Source organism: Podarcis cretensis (assembly GCF_951804945.1).
Source record: "Podarcis cretensis genome assembly, chromosome: 18".
Taxonomy (NCBI): domain Eukaryota; kingdom Metazoa; phylum Chordata; class Lepidosauria; order Squamata; family Lacertidae; genus Podarcis; species Podarcis cretensis.
Window position 1 is genome coordinate 8,159,250 of NC_137188.1, and position 20,095 is coordinate 8,179,344.

Below are 20,095 nucleotides of genomic sequence, written 5' to 3' on the forward strand. Positions count from 1 at the left end.
CGGGATGGCTTCTGTAAATCCGGGACTGTCCCTGGAAAACAGAGAGGCTTGGAGGGTCTGTTCTCTGTCTGGGGGGCTGTCCAGCCCAAGCCTAGTTTAGAGACAAAAGTCTGCAGACACACATAAGGACACGTGACTCCCCCCCCCCAAGGAATCCTGGGAACTGTAGTTTGCTCTGGGTGCTGGGAAATGTAGCTCTGTAGTGGGTAAACGTCAGGATCCAATCGTATGTATTTAAATGTATAGTCTGAACCAGGTTTGATGAGGCCCTAAACTACTGAAGGTAATGGGGCCCTTTCTATGTCCAGCTGTCCTTTGTCCACAACAAATTGTTGCTGTTTTTTGTGTTGAATATATGCTATATGGTCATTTATGGACCTCATAGGTATCTCAAGCCATTTGCCCCTGTTGCAACCAGTCCATGCAGAATGTAGGCACCCTATATATAGAAAGGAGCAAACCAGGGATATTTTAGGGAGCAGGCTAGCAGGCGGGGCCCATGACTTACATCACAGGAGCCTACACAACACAAAACACTTTTGCTGAATGTAGGTCTTTAGTTTGTTTTTTATCTTATATTTTGGAAATGTACATCCGGGGGTTTTCCCCTTTAATTTTTTTTGGGGGCCCCCAAGAGAGTGGGGCTCTAAGCTATAGCTTGTTTAGCTTATACAGTGGTGCCCCGCAAGACGAACGCCTCGCAAGACGGAAAACCCGCTAGACGAAAGAGTTTTCCGTTTTGGAGGTGCTTCGCAAAACGAATTTCCTATGGGCTTGCTTCGCAAGACGAAAATGTCTTGCGAGTTCCTGCGGAGTTTTTCCCCTCCCCCCCCTTTTTCTAAGCCGCTAAGCCGCTTAGCCGCTAAAAGCCGCTAAACCGCTAATAGCGCTAATAGCGCTAATCCGCTAAGGCGTCAATGGGCTTGCTTCGCAAGACGAAAAAACCGCTAGACGAAGAGACTCACGGAATGGATTAATTTCGTCTTGCGAGGCACCACTGTACATAAATCCAGCACTGGGTCTGAACACTGTCAAAGAATGCCAAGAAGGCAGATCTGAAAATACTTCCACGCTTCCCATCCACAGTGAGCACATCAACAACAGAGTGTGATATTGATGATGATGATGATGATGATATATATATATTCCTTGTCTTTTTCGCAGACAAAGACTCAAGGCAGCTTACAGATGCAGAACACAAGTCGCCTTGTCAGTCTTCCCCATTCCAGGAGATGAAACGCATCTCTATATAAACCTTTGCAATTACCGTATTTTTCGCTCTATAAGACGCACCAGACCACAAGACGCACCTAGTTTTTGGAGGAGGAAAACAAGAAAAAAAGTATTCTGAATCTCAGAAGCCAAAACAGCAAGGGGGATCGCTGTGCAGTGAAAGCAGCAATCCCTCTTGCTTTTCTGGCTTCTGGGATAGCTGCGCAGCCTGCATTCACTCCATAAGACACACACACATTTCCCCTTACTTTTTAGGAGGGGAAAAGTGAGTCTTATAGAGCAAAAAATACGGTATTTCTAAATGTGCACCTAGGCATACTGATTACAATGTGCAAGCTTCATGCTCTTGTCACCAGCAAGTGAGTAAATCACCCTGTATCCCAAAGCTAGATTTCGCTAAATAAATAAATTCCAAGTTTGATATAGTCGGCTATGCGGTTTTGCTCCCGTAAGTAGAAGTTGGGCAGTTCTGGAAACGAGTTCATAGTTGATGCGAGTGGCTGATCTGATACTCATTTATGTATTCGTGAAAACGGAGGAATATCTTGTGCCCTCATTTCCCTCCCCTGCACTAACTGTACAGGGAGAAAGCAGAGTTTTCTGGTTTACGCACCGTTGAAACATGTGCGTCGAGCCGTTATTTCACATGCAAAATTCTTCCCTGGGGATTTTAACTTTGCACATCCCTGTCAACACTGGGGAGATGTACCATTCATTAATTAGTGAATGAAGCAGTTGAAGTAGTTGGTATATCAGTGTTCTTGGTATTCCCCTAACCCCTTTTTAAAAAACAAATATTTAAATCTAGGGATAAACCCTTAGTCCCAATTAGCTGAGTATTTGGCATTGCCCTACCACTCTAACAAGAGATATGAAAAGTATTCTCTATCCAGGATCTGAGAGCCACCCAAATTTGTAAAGTTTGTTCACCGTAGGCTACATTAAGCCGCCCAGAAATAAATTCCCAACTCCGGTCCTGTCTTCAAAAAGTAGAATTTCCACTTTGCCCAAACGCATGGCCCTGAGGAGGAAAAGAGTAGTGGGCTATGCTGCTTTCAAGGTTGCAAGCGGAGGGGAAATGCTCAAATGCTTCCTGCCTTGTAAAATGGAAAAAAGAAGAAGAAGAAAGTTCTTTTTTTGACCGCAAGGAGAAAAACCTTGCCGTCTGTGTGCTGTGCTAGATTTCTGCTTGCGGGGCATTTTGCTTGGCTTTCATTTTAATATGGGGGAATGCTCAAAACTGTGGCTGGAGGAGGGATGGAGCCCAGGGGTAGGGCAACTGTTTCGGATGCCAGGATTCAATCCTTGTCATCTCTAGGGGGGACTGCAAATGACCCCCCTGTGTGAAATACTGGGGAGTAGATAAACCAATGTTTAATTTCCTATGCCCCCTGCCACTCCATGCAGCCTGAAGGGATATAAATCCATTCTACTTCCTCAGGATCCAACCCCCTCATTCTGCTGCAGGGACAGATCTGATTTGAGATGGCACTGGGGGGGAAGAAGGAAATGTACACATTTTCCGTCACCCTCCCACATTTAAGACACTTCTCCTCTTGATCTGGTTGTTAAAATGATCTCAGCAAGTTGTCCTCAAACTCTGCATGTCCTCAAACTTCCACCTCCACTGGAAAGCAGGATTTTACCCTTCCTTCACAGCCCGGAAAACAATGGGAAGAACCCCCATCCTCTTACCTTCGCAGTCCAGTCTCACCGAAAGTCATCCATCAAAAAGCGTCCCCGGAAAAGCAGAGATCTCCGAAAGAATCAAAACCCACAAGGCCAGTCATCCTTGCAAAAACAAACAACAACCCACAAAAACACAGGGGGTGGGGTGGGGTGGGGGGTGGGAACACAAATCACCTCAAAGGGCCCATCTCATCCAGGAAAGTCCAAAAATAATTCAACGGCAACTCCAGAAAACCTCCACACCCGACTTTGGGTTAATCCTCCTTCTGAACACCAACCGCCCTGCAAAACCTCATTCTGCTTTCTGCATTCTGCCAAACCAGGGCAGCTCTGCTACCAAAACCCATCTTCTCACTCCCTGGGGATCCAGACTTTGAAGGACATCGGAAACGGTCCGGGGACAACACCCAGATGCAGATTCCAGAAGTTTTTGTGGCTCTCGGCGGCGGAGGACGCTCCCTCTGCAGACCTGGGCCTCCCTCCTTCGCCTCGCCCCGAGGGAGAAGAGGTCCTTTGGGGGGAGGTCAAGCAGGTGGACTTCTGCACGTGGCTCCTGCCGCCCACCTCTGCCCCTGGGCCAGGTGTGATCCTCGCCAGCGGAGCCTCCCCCTTTGGGCACCTGGCGAATCGGTCTCCTCCAGCTGGCTAATTCCCTGCCACTTCTTGTTGCCTCCCCCTGCGAGGAAGGTGGCGGTCTTCAGGCCTCCAAAGGTCACTCAGATGCCCTTTCCGTGGCGCTTCTCCCGGCCGCAGCTGGAGTCTCTTTGCTCCTCTTCCCATCCAGCTGCCAGCCTCAACTCGGCAATCCTTTGGAGACGGAACAGCAGGGTTGTTTGGAGCAGTGGGGGGAGAGAAAGTAAGCAAGAAGAACACATGCAAGGGGGGAAAAAACCCCCACACACCAAAAAAAAAAAAACCCAAGGCTTCTGGTTCTGTCACTTTTCAAGAAATGATTTCCTTCCTCAGCAGCTGTTTGCCTTCTCTGCTTTGCATTTTTCACGTTCACCTTGGAGCTTCTCTGCTTTAGCGAAAGGGTTTGCAAGGGTTTGGTGGATCTGTTCCTGCCTTCCAACTCTTTTTCTGGGGGGGGGGGTGTTTGAAAGGAGGGGGGCGGAGAAGGTGCAGTCCACAGAGCCGAATGCACGAGGGGAGGGGTTTGGGCAAGCCCCACCCTTCACCACCAAGGCTGAGGGTGTCAAATTTCCCCCCAGTGCCCAAAAGATTAAGCGTGTCTTTCCTGAGACGATCAGTGCTGCTTCTCCCAAACCATGGGAAGAGAGAAGGATGAGAGAGCTGGAAAATCTAGATGTCAGGGGGGGTTGGGGGTGGGGAGAGACGAGAGGAGTGATTTTATTTTAAGTACCAGGTGAGGACATTTTATTTGAAATAGCTCAGCGAGGATGTCATCCGGGCGTTTGCCGTTTAAGAGGCACTTTTTGTAGACACCATCGATTCCCATGCTGTCTTTCTCGCGGACGCAAAAATATGGAAGGCAGCTCTCTGCCCCCTAGGAGCTTACAAAGTAAAATAAACAAACAAGGCTGGGGGGGGCATGGGGAGGGAAACCAGGGAGTGGATGAATCCAGATAAGGGCAGTCAAAATTTGGAGTGGTGATTTTCAGAAAGGAAGGCCACGCAGGGAAGTCTGCAAATTGAAGAGTGATTTGAAGGAAGGCAGAAAGGACGAAAGTGTTGTACAGGACCTGCTTGTTCTGCTCCACTTTTCGTTCATAGACTCATAGAATTGTAGAAAGGGACCCCAAGGGTCATCCAGACCACCACCCCCCCCCCCGGTGATGCAGGAATCTTTTGCCCAGTGTGGGGCTGGAACCCACAGCCCTGAGATTAAGAGTCTTGTGGCTCTGCCTGCTGAGTTGTCCCAGGAAGCCACAAGTGATTTGACCCCAGCATTGCATGGAGAGTTCCCCTGGCGGAAATAATGACACATGACACAGTTATTAAGGTTAATGGGCTAAAAAAAAGGCCACAACTTTATTGATTACAGGTGATGAGCGATATTGGCTTAGGCACTGGTCCTAACCGACTATATCCGACTCCAGCCCGTCTGCTTGAAGTCCGGGAAGGGTTAACCACCAGTAGGGGGAGTCCCGCTGATGCACATCAACTAGGAACTTCCCCGGGGTCACCAATAGGAGGCGTGCCTTAGGCCCTCACCTCCATAGGCTTTGGACAGGCCACGCCCCCCAGAATCCTTTAACGGACTACCCTTCAATATGTGGGGCAGGTGATGGCACTACCTCCCCTCTTCCATCTACAGAAATATACCAATGCCTAACTGCCAATACCCAGAAAGTCGTGGCGATTTGATACGAGGTTGACGAAAACCAAGCGGAAAACCAAGTGGGAAAATTCCTACCAGGCCCCTTGATGGCGACCAACCGAGCTCCATAGCAAGGTCAAAGAACGAAAACCTTATAGGGTGGGAAAACAGGAACAGCTGGCGGGCAGCAAAGAGGGAGATCTCCGGCCGTGGCCTTCCTATATAGGGCAGGCCACACACCCCGAACCTGCTGATTGGCCGGCTAGGGGGTGACGCGGACGGGAATTCCCCCAGTAGCGCAGGGCTGGCCTCCACCCACTGCGGGTGTGGAGGGGCCATGAAGCCCGCAACCCCACCTCCTTCCTGAAGGCGGAAGTGGCTTTCTCATGCAGCCAATATTTGGAGATGCAACATTATGTCGTAAAAACAAAAACAAAAAAATGCAATGTTCCTTGGGCATGTGCAGAGTGCCTTTCCTTCACGCCTGAGCAATTCTCGCAAAGGAAATGGTGATAGTTGCACAGTGTGCATTCATCCTTAAAATACGTGGAGAGAAAAAACAGCCATCCTTTGACATTCACACTTCTCTGAATTTTGCAATCCAGGTCTCTGAGAAAACTGTGGAGAAATGCAGGTGCCCAGGGTTAAAGGGAACCTAAAGATTATAGCAGGGGAAGACTTCTTATTTTGAAATGTAAATTAGAAAATTTGATTAAAAAAATTATACACACACACAGAGAGAGGGGGGGGGGTACCTTGGTTCTCAAGCTTAATCCATTCTGGAAGTCCGCTCCAAAACAAAAACGAAGGCGCGCTTTCCCATAGAAAGTAATGCAAAATGGATTAATCGGTTCCAGACTTTTAAAAACAACCCCTAAAACAGCAATTTACCATGAATTTTATTATGAATTTTAAAAAAATCTTACGTGCACTGATGATAGTCATTGTTTGGATGGGGGAAGAAGAAGAAGAAGAAGAAGAAGAAGAAGAAGAAGAAGAAGAGGAGGAGGAGGAGGAGGAGGAGGAGGAGGAGGAGGAGGAGGAGGAGGAGGAGGAAGAAGAAGAAGAAGAAGAAGAAGAAGAAGAAGAAGAAGAGGAGGAGGAGGAGGAGGAGGAGGAGGAGGAGGAGGAGGAGGAGGAGGAGGAGGAGGAAGAAGAAGAAGAAGAAGAAGAAGAAGAAGAAGAAGAAGAAGAAGAAGAAGAAGAAACAGTTGCCTGCCAGGCTCTGACCACTGTGCTTTTCAAAGCTTTGAATTTGAGGACTTAATTTTGGGGTTTTCTATATAGCTATATCCTGGAATGTGGGTGACGCTGTGGGTTAAAGCACAGAAGGTCGCGGTTCGAATCCCTACGACGGGTTGAGCTCCTGTTGCTCGGTCCCTGCTCCTGCCCACCTAGCAGTTCGAAAGCATGTCAAAGTGCAAGTAGATAAATAGGTACCGCTCCGGCGGGAAGGTAAACAGTGTTTCCGTGTGCTGCTCTGGTTTGCCAGAAGCGGCTTAGTCATGCTGGCCACATGACCCGGAAGCTGTACACCAAAAGGTAAAGGACCCCTGGACGGTTAAGCCCAGCAAAAGGTGACTATGGAGTTGCGGTGCTCATCTCGCTTTTGGGCTGAGGGAGCCAGCGTTTATCCACAGACAGCTTTCCGGGTCATGTGGCCAGCAGAATTAAATGACTTCTGGCGCAACGGGACACCGTGACGGAAACCAGAGCGCACGGAAACGCCGTTTACCTTCCCGCCGCAGCGGTACCTATTTATCTACTTGCACTGGTGTGCTTTCGAACTGCTAGGTTGGCAGGAGCTGGGACGGAGCAACGGGAGCTCACTCTGTCGTGGGGATTCGAACCGCTGACCTTCCGATCGGCAAGCCCAAGGGGTTCAGAGGTTTAGACCACAGCGAGACCCGCATCCGTATCTGCAGCAGCCCCATGTCTCCCTGGAGCCATGCCCCAAGAGCCCCCATCCACGGAATGTTTCGGCATTCTGGGTACCTCTGCTTTAGTCTGAATGCTCCCAAGTTGCTGCTGAAAGGTTGGATCGTAGTCACGTAACCCATTCGGCACACCCACATCAGACAGTTAAAGCCGATGTGAAACACGTGGCTTTGCTCCAAAGGCTTTGCCAAGGATGCTGGAATGGTAGCTCTGTGAAGAAGAAAACTACAGTTCCCAGAATCCTTTAGAGGGGAGCCATGTGCATTCAATGTGCTTTACATATATCGAGTGGGTACGGCTTGTGCTGGATGTTAACATCATTTTTTTATGTCTGGCTGTTATTAGGGGTTTTATGGTTGTAATTGTGTTTTATGACATTTTAGCTGGAGAGCTTTTTAACCTTAACGGAGGCCCGTTTCACATAAATTTAGACAAGAAGCCACGACTACAAAACGAAATGGCAGGGAACCCAGAGGATAGCAGGCTCCCATGCCAGAAAGTCGCAAGGCTGACTGTTGAAGAGGGACCTACCAGTTTGGTTTTCCTCCGTTTCTCTTTTTCCAAACTTCTTTTTCGGGTTTTTCAAATCCTGGGCTTTGAAGAAGCGCGAACTCAGGGCCAAAAGGAGGAACGCGCTAAGAGGAAGGCACGCTTGGCAAACCCTCACCAGGATCAACTCCCGCCCAGAAACCTATGTCCACACTGTGGAAGGACGTGTGGATCCAGAATTGGCCTCCGCGGGACACCGTGACGGAAACCTTCCCGCCACAGCTGTACCTATTTATCTACTTGTGCTGGTGTGCTTTCGAACTGCTAGGTTGGCGGGAGCTGGGACAGAGCAACGGGGGCTCACCGTGTTGTGCGGATTCGAACAACCGACCTTCCGATCGGCAAGCCCAAGAGGCTCAGTGGCTAAATTTACTCCTCCCTTCCTACTGTGGAAGGACTCCACTTCATAAATCCAGTGCTTTGCTCAAAGCAGCGGAGCTCTGGTGCATTTTGGCACGCAGGCAGCCTTCTGCAACAGGAAGGTGGAGGGGTGATGGGAATAGAACGACAACAGATTCCGAACCAGCAAGCTGTGTCTGGTTATCTCCCCGCTGCCCTCACATCCTGTCGGCCTCCTCTCAGAGGAGGGTTCTTGGATCATCCCGGCTTTTCCTCGGCTTCCACCTAAGGCCCCTTTAATACCTCAGGATCACCTTGGGGACGCCCAGCCCGAGCCCTGAGTCATCAGCAGTAAAACAAATTCCGGCTTGCAAACCAGATGTCAGGGAAAGAGGAGAGGCCATTCATCAGCCATCAGCCCCCAAGGCAAAGGTGGAGACCCGGGTGCGTGGGGCGGGGGTTGCGAGGCGCACAGAGGTCAGGGTGCGACTCGCATGCCGATGGCTGAAGTCATGCCCATCAAACCTAAATTTGGCCGTGAGCTACTGGAGGTAACGGGGCCCTTTATATGTCCAGCTGTCAACAACAAATTGTCACTGTTTAATATACGCTATGTGGTAATTTAGGGACGCGGGTGGCGCTGTGGGTTAAACCACAGAGCCTCTTGGGCTTGCCGATCAGAAGGTCTGCAGTTCGAATCCCTGTGACGGGCTGAGCTCCCGTTGCTCGGTCCCTGCTCCTGCCAACCTAGCAGTTCGAAAGCACGTCAAAGTGCAAGTAGATAAATAGGTACCACTCCAGCAGGAAGGTAAACGGCGTTTCCGTGCGCTGCTCTGGTTCGCCAGAAGCGGATTAGTCATGCTGGCCACATGACCCAGAAGCTGTATGCCAGCTCCCTCAGCCAATAAAGCGAGATGAGCGCCGCAACCCCAGAGTCGGCCACGACTGGACCTAATGGTCAGGGGTCCCTTTACCTTTTATGTGTTAACTTATGGACTGAATAGGTGCAGTCATACCTCGCTGCAGGTTGAGCGTTTTTGGGTTGCAAACCGCACCAAACCCGGAAGTACCAGAACGGGTTACTTCCAGGTTTCGGCACTCGGGCATGCGCAGAAGCGCAAAATGATGTCACGCTCATGCGCAGAAGCGCCAAATCGATGCTGCGCTTCAGACTGTGAATGCTGTGGGTTGCAAATGTGCCTCCCGCATGGATCATGTTCACAACCCGAGGTATGACTGTATCTGTGGGATGCGGGTGGCACTGTGGTCAAAACCACTGAGCCTAGGGCTTGCCAATCAGAAGGTCGGCGGTTTGAATCCCTGAGATGGGGTGAGCTCCTGTTGCTCTGTCCCTGCTCCTGTCAACCTAGCAGTTCGAAAGCACGTCAAAGTGCAAGTAGATAAATAGGTACCGCTGTGGCGGGAAGGCAAACGGCGTTTCCGTGCGCTGCTCTGGTTTCGCCAGAAGCGGCTTAGTCATGCTGGCCACATGACCTGGAAAAACTGTCTGTGGAAGTGGACAAACGCCGGCTCCCTCAGCCCATAAAGCGAGATGAGCGCTGCAAACCCAGAGTCATTCATGACTGGACTTAATTGTCAGGGGTCCCTTTACCTTTAATAGGTATCCATGGTATGAATATTTCCCACCTAGTCATTCCAAAATACAAATGTGCTTTCAAGCTCGCAAGATTGAAAAGACTGCCTTCAGCTGGTCTTGAGGGTCGATTTCAGAAAATTCCACTGGAAAAACGGTTATGTCGCTGTGGAGATGGCAGTATTGAGTCAGTAGCTCGTATGTTTCTGGCTTGAACGCTTTATAAAGATTTGAGGAGTGATGTTATTACCCATGCTGGGTCGCTCAACCTTGCTACTTTGCAGAACAAGATGATCAAGTGACAGCAAAAACTGAAAGGTTTTTAGTGGAGGCAATTAGTATAAGATCTATTATTTGATTATTGATGTAAACCCCCAGAATGTATTTCCTATAGTTAAGTTTTTAACTATCTTCGGTGCATTTTATTTCATTTTATTTTATTGCTATGGCTATGGCTAGTGGGATCACTGCAGATGGTGACAGCAGTCACGAAATTAAAAGACGCCTGCTCCTTGGGAGAAAGGCGATGGCAAACCTAGACAGCATCTTAAAAAGTAGAGACATCATCTTGCCAACAAAGGTCCGTATAGTTAAAGCCATGGTTTTCCCAGTAGTGATGTATGGAAGTGAGAGCTGGACCATAAAGAAGGCTGATCGCCGAAGAATGGATGCTTTTGAATTCTGGTGCTGGAGGAGACTCTTGAGAGTCCCATGGACTGCAAGAAGATCAAACCTCTCCATTCTGAAGGAAATCAGCCCTGAGTGCTCACTGGAAGGACAGATCCTGAAGCTGAGGCTCCAATACTTTGGCCACCTCATGAGAAGAGAAGACTCCCTGGAAAAGACCCTGATGTTGGGAAAGAAGGAGGGCACAAGGAGAAGGGGACGACAGAGGACGAGATGGTGGGACAGTGTTCTTGAAGCTACCAACATGAGTTTGACCAAACTGTGGGAGGCAGTGGAAGACAGGAGTGCCTGGCGTGCTCTGGTCCAGGGGGCCACGAAGAGTCGGACACAACTAAATGACTAAACAACAGTGGCTGATGCAAATAAAGATTCTATCTCCTATCCATCTGTTCTGAACATGGGACAAAGAAGCAAATATCAGCAATTTCCACTCCCCTTTCTATTTTCACCAGGTTGTTCTGCCCTCTCCATCGAGCTAAATTCTGCTCAGGAGAAACCCACTGAAATTAACAAACCTACCATAGCCTTGTCCATCCATTAATTCAGTGGGTCTGTGCTGAGTAGATACAATTCCCAGTTCTTGGTCAGTTATGTGGGCCAAACACGACATTCGCTCATCTACCCGTTCCAAAACGAGTTCAGCCAGATGGTTAAAATTAAAATTTAATGTGACATTTGTTTTCTGTAAGCAAGTATTTCAACCAAACTGTTCCCTTTTCAGAGAATATGGTGGCAGGGGAGGTGGGGGCTGGGGGCGGAATAAAAATAGAAGGGAGGCCTTGCCTCAGGGTGAAATTTTCCTGCATGAAGAACCGTCAACTCTGTTTGGAACTTGCAAAAATTGGATATTTCCATAGGAGACAACATTAAGAAAGGAGTCAGTGTCATATGGAATTGACGAATGACTGGCAGTATCCAAGACCAGGGAGAAGAGATGGTGGAAGAAGATTGGAAAAAGTTTAAAGTTTATTTTTAGAAATAGAAATATTGTAAAATTATTGAGTGTTAGAAAAATGTTGGAATGAAATCTTATGGCTTTAGTAGAAATGTTATAAGGAGTTAAGTATAAATAAGCATTATAGTATTAATGGAAAATAAGGGTAAAAATAAGTTAAGATATTTATATGACAGAAAATAGAGAAAGATGGAAAGGATTTGCTGAAACAATTAATAGAAGTGGAATACAAAAAGGGAGGTGAGAGGAGGTCGATGAAACAAGGGTATGAAAGATAGACTACTGAAATGGTATGATGTATGTTTTTAAATTGTTTTTGTTTTGTTTTGTTTAGGACAATGTGTCAATGTTGTGTTTTGTATTGTTTATATATTGTATTGTATTGTTTTTTCCCTTTCTTTTTTTTCTTTTTTTCTTTTTTTCTTTTTCTTTTCTTTTTTCTTCTTTTTCTTTTTTGTAAGTTTTAAAAGTAATAAATATTATTTAAAAAAGAAGAAGAAAGGGGTCAGTATCTTTCTGACAATATCATTATGCCATTGTAAAAATCTATAGTATAACTGCACTAGGGATTACAAAGGAATTTCCTTTTAGAATTTTCCTCTATTACAAAGGAATTTCAGAAATAGACTGGAAAGAGAAGCTGCTGAATTGCAACTTATTACCAAACTTAAAACCATGGAGAGACCTGGTCTGAACAAAGACATTGGATTCTTATCTCATTATACATGACAAAGCCATTTTTCACCTTCTCACCCCTTGCTTTTTCCTGTAAGACCTATTGCAGTCATTAAGAGTCGTCAACAGGCTCATCACAGCTATCTGCCAATCACCCATTCCCACCACCCTTCTGAGTAATACCCCTCCCCACCTTCTCAATATATAGAAGGGTCTGGTGACTTCTGTTTCAGTGTATCTGAAGAAGTGTGCATGCACACGAAAGCTCATACCAAGAACTAACTTAGTTGGTCTTTAAGGTGCTACTGGAAGGAATTTTTTTATTTTGTTTTGCACTAGGGATATCGTGCTCAACCAGAAATCGTAGAATTGTAAAGTTGGATGCCTCCTGAGATATCGTCACAAAAATTGCCATGAGGGTCTCTGAGGCTGGAGAGGTGGACAATATCCCTGCTTGGATACTGAGCACCATTTAGACTCAAGATAGCAGACTAAAATGTAACTTTGCTTGGTTTTGGGGGGGGGGGCATCGGTTGAAACGCCTGTTGAGATACCATCACCAAACTTGGTGCACAACTTCCTGAGGAGGCGGCGGCCATTTTGGATGCCAGCTGCCATTTTGAATCAAGACGCTGAACCAAACCACGGCTGTGGTGTAACTCTGCCCGTTTTTTTGGGCCTCGGTTCAGCTGCCTCTCAAGATGCCGCCGCCAAAACCCGCACTGGGGCTCCCAAGACAGGGATGACAAGTCAACGTTTGGACTCGGGGGGGACATTTGGAATTAAAGTGGCAGACCGAAGCATGACTTTGGCATGATTCTGGCCGGTTGGGTACGACGAACCCAAGCTGTGCCGATGAGGGCACTTCTGGAGATAACCACCGCCCAGTTTGAGGTGACTTCACCCAGTCCAAACTGGGTACAAACTGTGCTGTCATGGTCCAGTTCACAGGCGATCGAAGTCCCAGCAGGGGACGTCAGGACCGGGGGCAAGATGGTGGGGTGGGAGCAGGAACGGGGGTCCAGAAGCCAGGAGTCAGGAAGCCAAAAGTCCGAGGGTCAGAGAGTCAGGAGTCAAGAAGCCATTGGTCTGAGGGTCATGAAGCAAGGAGTCACGAAGTCAGGGGTCCGAGGATCAAGAAGCAAGGAGTCACGAAGTCAGGGGTCCGAGGATCAAGAAGCAAGGAGTCACGAAGTCAGGGGTACGAGGATCAAGAAGCAAGGAGTCACAAAGTCAGGGGTCCGAGGATCAAGAAGCAAGGAGTCACGAAGTCAGGGGTCCGAGGATCAAGAAGCAAGGAGTCACGAAGTCAGGGGTACAAGGCTCAAGAAGCAAGGAGTCATGAAGTCAGGGGTCCGAGGATCAAGAAGAAAGGAATCACGAAGTCAATGGTCCGAGGATCAAGAAGCAAGGAGTCACAAAGTCAGGGGTCCGAGGATCAAGAAGCAAGGAGTCATGAAGTCAGGGGTCCGAGGATCAAGAAGCAAGGAGTCATGAAGTCAGGGGTCCGAGGATCAAGAAGCAAGGAGTCACGAAGTCAGGGGTCCGAGGATCAAGAAGCAAGGAGTCATGAAGTCAGGGGTCCGAGGATCAAGAAGCAAGGAGTCACGAAGTCAGGGGTCCGAGGATCAAGAAGCAAGGAGTCATGAAGTCAGGGGTCCGAGGATCAAGAAGCAAGGAGTCACAAAGTCAGGGGTCCGAGGATCAAGAAGCAAGGAGTCATGAAGTCAGGGGTCCGAGGATCAAGAAGCAAGGAGTCACGAAGTCAGGGGTCCGAGGAGCAAGAAGCAAGGAGTCACAAAGTCAGGGGTCCGAGGATCAAGAAGCAAGGAGTCACGAAGTCAGGGGTCCGAGGATCAAGAAGCAAGGAGTCACGAAGTCAGGGGTCCGAGGATCAAGAAGCAAGGAGTCATGAAGTCAGGGGTCCGAGGATCAAGAAGCAAGGAGTCACAAAGTCAGGGGTCCGAGGATCAAGAAGCAAGGAGTCATGAAGTCAGGGGTCCGAGGATCAAGAAGCAAGGAGTCACGAAGTCAGGGGTCCGAGGATCAAGAAGCAAGGGGTCACGAAGTCAGGGGTCCGAGGATCAAGAAGCAAGGAGTCACGAAGTCAGGGGTCCGAGGATCAAGAAGCAAGGAGTCACAAAGTCAGGGGTCCGAGGATCAAGAAGCAAGGAGTCACGAAGTCAGGGGTCCGAGGATCAAGAAGCAAGGAGTCACGAAGTCAGGGGTCCGAGGATCAAGAAGCAAGGAGTCATGAAGTCAGGGGTCCGAGGATCAAGAAGAAAGGAATCACGAAGTCAATGGTCCGAGGATCAAGAAGCAAGGAGTCACAAAGTCAGGGGTCCGAGGATCAAGAAGCAAGGAGTCATGAAGTCAGGGGTCCGAGGATCAAGAAGCAAGGAGTCACGAAGTCAGGGGTCCGAGGAGCAAGAAGCAAGGAGTCACAAAGTCAGGGGTCCGAGGATCAAGAAGCAAGGAGTCACGAAGTCAGGGGTCCGAGGATCAAGAAGCAAGGGGTCACGAAGTCAGGGGTCCGAGGATCAAGAAGCAAGGAGTCACGAAGTCAGGGGTCCGAGGATCAGGAAGCAAGGGGTCACAAAGTCAAGGGTCCGAGGATCAAGAAGCAAGGAGTCACGAAGTCAGGGGTCCGAGGATCAAGAAGCAAGGAGTCACAAAGTCAGGGGTCCGAGGATCAAGAAGCAAGGAGTCACGAAGTCAGGGGTCCGAGGATCAAGAAGCAAGGAGTCACAAAGTCAGGGGTCCGAGGATCAAGAAGCAAGGAGTCACGAAGTCAGGGGTCCGAGGATCAAGAAGCAAGGAGTCACGAAGTCAGGGGTCCGAGGATCAAGAAGCAAGGGGTCACAAAGTCAAGGGTCCGAGGATCAAGAAGCAAGGAGTCACGAAGTCAGGGGTCCGAGGATCAAGAAGCAAGGAGTCACAAAGTCAGGGGTCCGAGGATCAAGAAGCAAGGAGTCACGAAGTCAGGGGTCCGAGGATCAAGAAGCAAGGAGTCACGAAGTCAGGGGTCCGAGGATCAAGAAGCAAGGAGTCATGAAGTCAGGGGTCCGAGGATCAAGAAGAAAGGAATCACGAAGTCAATGGTCCGAGGATCAAGAAGCAAGGAGTCACAAAGTCAGGGGTCCGAGGATCAAGAAGCAAGGAGTCATGAAGTCAGGGGTCCGAGGATCAAGAAGCAAGGAGTCACGAAGTCAGGGGTCCGAGGATCAAGAAGCAAGGAGTCACGAAGTCAGGGGCCCGAGGATCAAGAAGCAAGGAGTCACGAAGTCAGGAGTCCGAGGATCAAGAAGCAAGGAGTCACAAAGTCAGGGGTCCGAGGATCAAGAAGCAAGGAGTCACAAAGTCAGGGGTCCGAGGATCAAGAAGCAAGGAGTCACAAAGTCAGGGGTCCGAGGATCAAGAAGCAAGGAGTCACAAAGTCAGGGGTCCGAGGAGCAAGAAGCAAGGAGTCACGAAGTCAGGGGTACAAGGCTCAAGAAGCAAGGAGTCATGAAGTCAGGGGTCCGAGGAGCAAGAAGCAAGGAGTCATGAAGTCAGGGGTCCGAGGATCAAGAAGCAAGAAGTCACAAAGTCAGGGGTCCGAGGATCAAGAAGCAAGGAGTCACAAAGTCAGGGGTCCGAGGATCAAGAAGCAAGGAGTCAAGAAGCCATTGGTCTGAGGGTCATGAAGCAAGGAGTCACGAAGTCAGGGGTCCGAGGATCAAGAAGCAAGGAGTCACAAAGTCAGGGGTCTGAGGATCAAGAAGCAAGGAGTCACAAAGTCAGGGGTCCGAGGATCAAGAAGCAAGGAGTCACAAAGTCAGGGGTCCGAGGATCAAGAAGCAAGGAGTCACGAAGTCAGGGGTCCGAGAATCAAGAAGCAAGGAGTCACAAAGTCAGGGGTCCGAGGATCAAGAAGCAAGGAGTCACAAAGTCAGGGGTCCGAGGATCAAGAAGCAAGGAGTCACGAAGTCAGGGGTCCGAGGATCAAGAAGCAAGGAGTCACAAAGTCAGGGGTCCGAGGATCAAGAAGCAAGGAGTCACAAAGTCAGGGGTCCGAGGATCAGGAAGCAAGGAGTCACGAAGTCAGGGGTCCAAGGATCAGGAAGCAAGGAGTCACGAAGTCAGGGGTCCGAGGAGCAAGAAGCAAGGAGTCACAAAGTCAGGTGTCCGAGGATCAAGAAGCAAGGAGTCACAAAGTCAGGGGTCCGAGGATCAAGAAGCAAGGAGTCACGAAGTCAGGGGTCCGAGGATCAAGAAGCAAGGAGTCACGAAGTCAGGGGTCCGAGGATCAAGAAGCAAGGAGTCACGAAGTCAGGGGTCCGAGGATCAGGAAGCAAGGAGTCACGAAGTCAGGGGTCCGAGGATCAAGAAGCAAGGAGTCAGGGGTCCGAGGATCAAGAAGCAAGGAGTCACAAAGTCAGGGGTCTGAGGATCAAGAAGCAAGGAGTCACGAAGTCAGGGGTCCGAGGATCAAGAAGCAAGGAGGCACGAAGTCAGGGGTCCGAGGATCAAGAAGCAAGGAGTCACGAAGTCAGGGGTCCGAGGATCAAGAAGCAAGGAGTCACGAAGTCAGGGGTCTGAGGATCAAGAAGCAAGGAGTCACGAAGTCAGGGGTCTGAGGATCAAGAAGCAAGGAGTCACAAAGTCAGGGGTCTGAGGATCAAGAAGCAAGGAGTCACAAAGTCAGGGGTCCGAGGAGCAAGAAGCAAGGAGTCACAAAGTCAGGGGTCCGAGGATCAAGAAGCAAGGAGTCACAAAGTCAGGGGTCCGAGGATCAAGAAGCAAGGAGTCACGAAGTCAGGGGTCCGAGGATCAAGAAGCAAGGAGTCACAAAGTCAGGGGTCCGAGGATCAAGAAGCAAGGAGTCACAAAGTCAGGGGTCCGAGGAGCAAGAAGCTTAGGAAGACCCCAGTTCTGCAGAGTGCTATTGGTCACAGGGCCTGGCTCCTGCAAGCACTCCTGACACTATTTGAGTGTTACGCTTCCGATTTGAGTGTTACGCTTCAGAATTTAGTGCCCCTCTCTCTTTCTGAGTGGCACACTTCCATATTGAGTGCTATACTGAGGTCTGTCTGTTTTTGCTACTTATTTTGTGTTTTGTTTTGGAAGCTTTTTTGGTTCATTTATTTTTGTGACTGTGTGGAACCCAGTTCAGCTACTGATCGATTCGATTGTGGGACTGCGGAAGTGGATAAAAGCTGCAAAGCCACTTTAGACAGTGCACGTAAGAAAAAAAATTACATTTTCATTTTTAACAATACTGTTTTATTGATTTTACAGTACCGTACATTGTTCATTGCTTTCGTTTTATGGATCAAAGGTCTCGTTAGATAGTAAAAAATATGTTAAATTGCTGTTTTAGGGGTTGATTTTAAAATTCTGGAACGGATTAATCCATTTTGCATTGCTTTCTATGGGAAAGCGCACCTTGGTTTTGGAACGCTTTGGTTTTGGAACGGACTTCCGGAACGGATTAAGTTTGAGAACCAAGGTACCACTGCATTGAAACCTACAGGGGCAACAAGTATTGCTCCTGAAAGCGTTAAGTCCTCCCTGGAGTCTGGCCACTATTTGGCCCCCAAAATAGCCCATACCACGTGACCTCCCTGTAAATCTAAGAGTTGTACGAAGAAGTGAAATCTCAATGCTTTTTTGCGGCTCTGGTTTGAAACACCGGCGCTGTGTATATTTTTCATAGGATTTAAATTCCTTGACATCAGCCTTTATATAGCTGACCTGGATTTAGGATTATTATGATTAATATGGCATGTTTCCCTGTGGTACAGTTTTGACCATTTAAAGCGTCTTCTGGCTTTGGAAAGGTGTGGGGTCAGGAGAAGGTTTGTTCTGGCTGGTCTCCCCATCTTGCTTTCTCCTGGGGCAGGGCAGGGGCGAGAGCAAGGGGCAGGATTTCGCACAAGGTGCTGGCTCCAGCACAAGGTGATGGCTCCAGCACAGTGTATTTCATCACAAAGGGAAGACACACAGTTCTACATAGGCTCCCCAGTTGGGTCTGACAAATTTTTAGACTTAAGATTGTAAGACCAGCTTGCTGAATCAGGCCAGTGGCTCACGAAGTCGGGTGTGGCCCATTCCATTTTTCCGCCTGAGGTTAAATGGGGAAGTACCATCATGCCATTGAAAATAGGGACATCCTATTCCATATTTTCCAACATTTCCCTGGTGAAAATAGGGATGTCTTATTCTATCCCCTCCAACATTTCTCCAATGAAAATGTGTTGTTGTTTAGTCGTTTAGTGGTGTCCGACTCTTCGTGACCCCCTGGACCAGAGCACGCCAGGCCCTCCTGTCTTCCACTGCCTCCCGCAGTTTGGTCAAACTCATGCTGGTAGCTTTGAGAACATTGTCCCACCATCTCGTCCTCTGTCGTCCCCTTCTCCTTGTGCCCTCCATCTTTCCCAGCATCAGGGTCTTTTCCAGGGAGTCTTCTCTTCTTGTGAGGTGGCCAAAGTCTTGGAGCCTCGGCTTCAGGATCTATCCTTCCAGTGAGCACTCAGGGCTGATTTCCTTCAGAATGGAGAGGTTTGATCTTCTTGCAGTCCATGGGACTCTCAAGAGTCTCCTCCAGCACCAGAATTCAAAAGCATCCATTCCTTAAGAAATCAGCCTTCTTTATGGTCCATCTCTCACTTCCATACATCACTACTGGGAAAACCAGAGCTTTAACTAAACGGACCTTTGTTGGCAAGGTGATGTCTCTGCTTTTTAAGATGCTGTCTAGGTTTGTCATTGCATTCCTCCCAAGAAGCAGCCCATCAAGGTTGTGTCATCAATGAAAATAGGGACGTTCTATTCCATCCCCTCCAACATTTCTCCCATGAAAATTTGTTGTTGTTGTTTAGTCGTTTAGTCGTGTCTGACTCTTCGTGACCCCATGGACCAGAGAACGCCAGGCACTCCTGTCCTCCACTGCCCCCCGCAGCTTGGTCAGACTCATGCTGGTAACCTCGAAAACACTATCCAACCATCTCGTCCTCCGTCATCCCCTTCTCCTTCTGCCCTCCATCTTTCCCAACATCAGGGTCTTCTCCAGGGAGTCTTCTCTTCTCATGAGGTGGCCAAAGTACTGGAGCCTCAGCTTCAGGATCTGTCCTTCCAGTGAGCACTCAGGGCTGATTTCCTTCAGAATGGAGAGGTTTGATCTTCTTGCCGTCCATGGGACTCTCAAGAGTCTCCTCCAGCACCATAATTCAAAAGCATCAATTCTTCGGCGATCAGCCTTCTTTATGGTCCAGCTCTCACTTCCATACATCACTACTGGGAAAACCATAGCTTTAACTATACGGACCTTTGTTGGCAAGGTGATGTCTCTACTTCTCAAGATGCTGTCTAGGCCTGTCATTGCCCTTCTCCCAAGAAGCAGGCGTCTTTTAATTTCGTGGCTGCTGTCACCATCTGCAGTGATCATGGAGCCCAAGAAAGTAAAATCTCTCACTGCCTCCATTTCTTCCCCTTCTATTTGCCAGGAGGTGATGGGACCAGTGGCCATGATCTTAGTTTTTTTGATGTTGAGCTTCAGACCATATTTTGCACTCTCCTCTTTCACCCTCAATAAAAGGTTCTTTAATTCCTCCTCACTTTCTGCCATCAAGGTTGTGTCATCTGCATATCTGAGGTTGTTGATATTTCTTCCGGCAATCTTAATTCCGGCTTGGGATTCATCCAGCCCAGCCTTTCGCATGATGAATTCTGCATATAAGTTAAATAAGCAGGGAGACAAAATGCAGCCTTGTCGTACTCCTTTCCCAATTTTGAACCAGTCAGTTGTTCCATATCCAGTTCTAACTGTAGCTTCTTGTCCCACATAGAGATTTCTCAGGAGACAGATGAGGTGATCAGGCACTCCCATTTCTTTAAGAACTTGCCATAGTTTGCCATGGTCGACACAGTCAAAGGCTTTTGCATAGGGACTTCCTATTCCATCCCCTCCAACATTTCCCTGATGAAAATAGGGGCATATTATTCCATCCCTCCCAACATTTCTCCCATGAGAAATGTGTGGTGGTACCCGAGAAGCGGTGGCGATGGGTTCCAGCGAGATCTTGTGGAACTCTCATACAATCTCACAAAGCGCATGAGATCTCACAAGGTCTCGACAACAGCTTGCCAGAGCTTGCCAGAAGTCGCCACTGCC

General features: G+C 48.7%; 1 protein-coding gene across 3 annotated transcripts in view; it reads right to left on the reverse strand.

The window, feature by feature from the left end:
- Nucleotides 1-3,943, reverse strand: part of NRTN (neurturin) — a 92,897-nt gene extending 88,954 nt beyond the window's left edge. For all 3 annotated transcript variants that reach the window (XM_079960986.1, XM_079960988.1, XM_079960987.1), the window contains exon 1: nucleotides 2,929-3,943. Coding sequence is in view for 1 of the 3 variants with exons in the window: in XM_079960988.1 (XP_079817114.1) it covers nucleotides 2,929-2,957 (29 nt within the window). In the remaining 2 variants the exon portion in view is untranslated. The remainder of the gene's footprint in view (nucleotides 1-2,928) is intronic.
- Nucleotides 3,944-20,095: the final 16,152 nt, after the last annotated feature.